Below are 5290 nucleotides of genomic sequence, written 5' to 3'. Positions count from 1 at the left end.
GTTATGAATAAGTTGTTTTTAAATTTTAGTTACAGGCAGTGAAAACTGTAAAATTTTAAAGTTTCAGTTTTTTTGGTGCTGAAATGAATCAAGCTTTAAAACTGCAAAATTTTACAGTTTCATAACATTCTTTAGAACTATAAAATTTTGCAGTTTCATAACGTGTTTTCCAACTTAATAGAATAATGCTTTGAAACTATAACATTTTACAGTTTCAAAGCTTACTTTTCAGTTTGATCAATATTACAGATTATTTGCTTAAACCCTACAAAAATTGAAATAATATATACTTTTTTCCATTGTTGTTTGTTGTTGTTATGTTTTTTAATTATAATTTCTTCATTTATTATTTTTTTTCGACAATATTCTGAATATTCTGGTGAATCTCTGATGATGTTCTTGACATTTTTCAGTGACATTCAAAACACTCCGGCAAACTTCTGGTGATGCTTCAGTGACTTCCCGGTGATGTTGAATATTCCGGTGAGTTTTCAGTGAGTCTGACGGAAGTCATTGAATGTAGCAGAATTTTTGAAGTTATAAAAAATAAAAAAAATTAAAAAATTGGTAACACTTAAAAATATATAAGACTAATTGGTGCAACTATTTTGTTTTGGGATTAGATGGATTTTAAATTTTATGTATTAGACTTATTGGTAAGTGCCCCTAATACTATTTAGTATGTTTAATTTTTCAGTATTTTCTAATAAATTATTTATGATTATAATTTATCCTCATTATATCTTATCCAAATAATAAACAAATCAAACACCACTTAAAAACTCTTAAACAGATTTCTTAAACAATGTCTTCCATGTTTAATGAAGCAGATGGTGGGCAAGTTGCAGAGCTTCAGTGGAAGAGAATGGTGGATGATATATTCAACAAGGGAAAGTTAAAGAATTATCTAGCAGACTGATGTATCGAGTCGTATGGAAGGCATTTCAATGGAGGTCTCTCTTGCTCTTGGTGTGTTGGTTTCAGAACCAAGTGAAGAGCCATGGAAAGGAAAACTCATTACATTTAGCAAAAACCCAAAGCTTCATATGGCCGAAAGAGACGATTCGATATCGTATATTTGAGTTTGTAAGGCATATGGAATTAGGGATGAATGCTAATTTTCAAGCGAGATTAGATTTGATATTGCAAGTGACTGTAAATGAAAATATGAGCAAAGAAGAGATGGTCAAGGGAGTGTTTGTGTTCAGCGACATAGAATTTGATCACGTTTCATTTTGGATGATATAAAGCATTACATGGATTACTTATTATTCTTATTCATTGTTCAATTTTATTAGAATTTTATTCTATTTGTAAATAAAAATACAATAAAAAATAATGATTTTAATGATAACGGCGAGGAAGAAATGAAGAAAAAATAATTATAACTTTGGAATGAAGATAAAAGAGACTTAAATATAAAAATTATATATAAGTAATTAAAATGTACCATGAGAAAAATAAATTTATTTTAAAAATTAATGTATATTATCCTTATTAGTAAATTTACATTAAGATATAATAAGAAGTAAAATTTCAAAATTTTAATTGGGCATATTGAGTTAATATTTGGATACAAATAGAATCACCCAATAATTTTAGGATTATCCGAAATTAATTTACAATTATATTTTATTAATGGTCTAAATTAATAAAAGTAAACTAACTGAAATACATATCCATGGATCAGAAATACAGTACAACATGAAATATAAAAGCCGAACACCCCTAAAAAAAAATTGAGGTCACATAAATTCCCATCTCCTTCACATAAACTGGGGATCAGAAGTGAAAATCATCTCCCAACTTTTTTATTTGTATTATTTATTATATTTTAACCAGCCCAGGAGTTGACACTTTCACAATGGCTTGATCTTCAAGTCAGCAATATACAATTGTAAGAGTATATATTAAAAGCAAAAGAGAACAAAATACATCACCTCTACCCAACAACGAACACTATCGGCATGGGCAAGTAATGGTTAATAAGTCGACTAGAAATGACAGAAGATCAATCAATATTACACAATATAGGCCTCTTTGAAGGAGATTGTAGTGACGGTAGCAATGGGCATTGTGCGGGTGTTGATGCTCGATCAAAAGCAAGAGGTGATGGTGACAATGACAATGGTAACGAGGGTGATGATGGCGTGTAATCATCTGGTAGCTTTCTTTTATGGCTTCCTCTCTCTCCATTTTCCTCTCCTTGCCCTCTTAACATGAAATCTTTCAGGCGTTTCACGTCTGATAGCTTTACTGGCTTCACGAGAAATTCCTCCGCCCCTTCCTCCAAACATCTGTAATCGATCAAAAATTTTGTTGTTAAGCGGTTTACAATATGAATCCTACTTTTTACACGATCACAATTGCGGAAGCATAGCCAAATTTGATCAAATTTACAAGGCAAGGTCACGAATTGTGGAAATAAAATAAAACAGTAAAATCAGATACAGATTGATCTATGCACAATCAAATATCTCTGTGTATTTAGATTTCAGTAAAATTCTAATGTTGGAAATGCCTGTCAACAAATCAGATTCATATGTGCACAACAAAAATGCTACAGACCCCCAAAAAGCACAACTCCCACAACCCCTACTCATTTGTGATTGGTCTAGGAATGAAAGGAAAACAAAAAACAAAAACACATTATTGGTCCACATCATTTTAGGGGTCATGGATCCCAAGCATTTTTGTATGCCCAATCTCAATTGAAAAAACTTTACCAGATTTGGATATCAAATATTGGATTCTAATGCTTACACCCTATTAAGATGCCATAAAATCCTCAAATTTGCATTCAGCTTTGGATGGATTTGGATTTTGATACAAGTTTGTCCATGGGTTTGTCAAATCCAAACAAATATTGGATTCTACTGCTTATACACTACTAAGATGCCATAAAATCCCCACATTTCAATATATATATATATACCCGATGTGGAAATCAAATATTGGATTCTACTGCTTATAAACTATTAAGATGTCATAAAATCCCCAAATTTGGAGGGAAAAAAAAAACCTATACCCGATTTGGATATCAAATATTGGATTCTATTGCTTATATACACTATTAAGATGCCATAAAATCCCTAAATTTGCGTTCGACTTTGGATGGATCTGTATTGTTTTGTGATACATGTTTGAATACAGGTTTTGTCAAATCCGAGCAAATATGCAGTCCTCTAATTGATGATCTACAAATATAATACTTCTTATTACAAACAAATTTTAAAAGTATAAATTTGGATCCAATAGTTCAATCTTACTTCAAGAACTACAAGGGACTACCTCTAAACAAACAATGATGGAAATTAGAGCATACCGATCGATACGAGCTAGGATATTCTCAGATGACATGATCACCACGGGTATTTCTCTCAAAGTCGATGACTCCTGTTCAAAAATGAAAGCAACAAAAACAATTTTAGTATTTACAAGTTTTTTTTTTTTTTTTTAAATTTCATTATCTTTATTGGGCAAGTATAAATTTCATTTCTGCCAGCAGGTTATGCCTTGTTTGGTTGCCAAAATAGTGCGGGAAAATAAATAAATCCAAAAGCCCTACCCAGCTGATTACTATTACTATCAACAGCGTAAAACATATGCTTCAATAATTTATTTTCTTGCCACAGTTTTCTTGGCAACCAAACAGGGCCTTTAGCGAAATACCAATATCACATAAAACTAACCTTGACCTTCTTGAGCAGTTCATATCCAGTCATTCCAGGCATTGAATAATCCGTCATTATTAAATTCACCTCCAAACCCTAAAATCAAATCATCAAAAACCACAATATAAATCACCAAAAAAAAAACAAAAAATTGTATTTCTTCTTCCTTTTCCTCCGCTTTCTCAGCAACCAAACAAATGGAATATGCATTTAAAATTTAAAAAAAAAATCTTACATTGAATCCGACGGAGCTCTTCTCTCCATCCAAACCGAGATACTGCAGAGCTCTGCTTCCACTCTCTACGGCCGTAACTGAAAATTCCAATCCAATCCAATCGGTTTCAGCAAACAAATCAAAAATCGCTAAGAGATTTCAAGTAGTAGAAGTAGTATTCATCAATATGTATATGTACCTCTGCAAGAAGAGATCTTCAGCAATCGCTCGATCACCCTCCGGTCCACGTGGCTGTCATCAACGGCGAGAACATGGAGTTCTCGTGAACCAGACGACAACAGATGATCCAAACCCTCAACTTTCTCCGACGACCTTCGCCGCAAATACTCGCCGGCCGTTCTCGCCATTACCAACCAAATCTCAGACTCTCTCTCTACTCTCTCGCACTATATATAGAATGATAGGTGTATATATGTACACTCTCTCTCTCTCACTATATATCGTTTCTCCCCCCCCCCCCCCTCAAAATATTAATTTCTTATTTTATTTTTTATTATTTCAAAATATTAGTAATTATTTTTCAAAAATTAAATATAAAATGGTTGGTTATCATTTTTCAAAAACGATTTTCAGAAAATTCTATTTTTTTATTTTTCGTATTTTTTTATTTTTACTGAATTTTTTTAATATTTTGAGCAATTTTTTTAATTTTTAGACATACTTAACATATATATACCTAAAAAGTAAAAAAAATGAAAAAAACCTTTTAAAAATTTACTAAATACAAAAAATACAAAAAAAAACGAGAATTCAGTATATTTTTTATATTTTTCTGTATTTATTAAATTTTAAAAATATTTTTTCACAAATTTTTTACTTTTTAGATACATCTAAGTAAGGTGCATCTAAAGAAGTAAAAAAATTGTTTAAAATTTTAAAAACATTCACTAAAAACAAAAAAATACGAAAATCAAAAAACTCAATTTTTAAAAAATTTAATTTAAAAAACTCAAACCAAACACACTTTTTTTATTTTGTTATTTTTTAAAATTTATTAATAATAAAAAATATAATTATGAAATTAATATTTCTCAAAATATGCATTATCAAAAATTAATTTTGAAAATTTAATTTTTTAAAAATATAATAATTATATTATTAAAAAATATTAAAATTTTCAAAAAAGACTTACTTTGCAATAGAAAAAGTAGTATATATAGTATCATCACACATAGTACATACACAGTACGGGACGGAGGGACACACAAAATCTGGAAATCTACTTTAAAAAGCTAAAAGACTAAAATGCTGAGATTTTGTGATCTTTGAAAAATCTGCACGCATTATCACCCACCCCACTTGTCTCTGTCTCTCCGTATATTAAAATTTTGGAGGTGTACTGCCTCCAAAATGGACCGGACGGAGCCTGTTTATTCTGTTT

The 5290-nt window shown here is 30.5% G+C and overlaps 1 protein-coding gene across 1 annotated transcript; it reads right to left on the bottom strand.

Moving 5' to 3' along the window:
- Positions 1–1765: 1765 nt before the first annotated feature.
- On the bottom strand, positions 1766–5035 carry LOC114258410 (two-component response regulator ARR6). The gene is made up of 5 exons (XM_028198369.2): positions 4088–5035; positions 3910–3986; positions 3693–3770; positions 3326–3396; positions 1766–2297 (listed from the first exon to the last, which is right to left on the bottom strand). The coding sequence occupies exons 1-5, from the start codon at positions 4254–4256 to the stop codon at positions 2012–2014; spliced, it is 681 nt and encodes a 226-aa protein (XP_028054170.1). The 5' UTR covers positions 4257–5035; the 3' UTR covers positions 1766–2011.
- Positions 5036–5290: the final 255 nt, after the last annotated feature.

This window comes from Camellia sinensis, chromosome 4 (assembly GCF_055761805.1).
Source record: "Camellia sinensis isolate YWXY chromosome 4, ASM5576180v1, whole genome shotgun sequence".
Lineage (NCBI taxonomy): Eukaryota > Viridiplantae > Streptophyta > Magnoliopsida > Ericales > Theaceae > Camellia > Camellia sinensis.
This window is presented reverse-complemented; position numbering and strand designations above follow the sequence as displayed.

Bases quoted from the DNA above. Each gene is read 5' to 3' on its own strand.
- LOC114258410 (XM_028198369.2), bottom strand. From the start codon at position 4,256: ATGGCGAGAACGGCCGGCGAGTATTTGCGGCGAAGGTCGTCGGAGAAA. The intron at 3,987-4,087 runs GTACATATACAT...TGGAATTTTCAG, and splicing joins GAAGATCTCTTCTTGCAGAG to TTACGGCCGTAGAGAGTGGA. The intron at 3,771-3,909 runs GTAAGATTTTTT...ATTTGATTTTAG, and splicing joins AGAGCTCCGTCGGATTCAAT to GGTTTGGAGGTGAATTTAAT.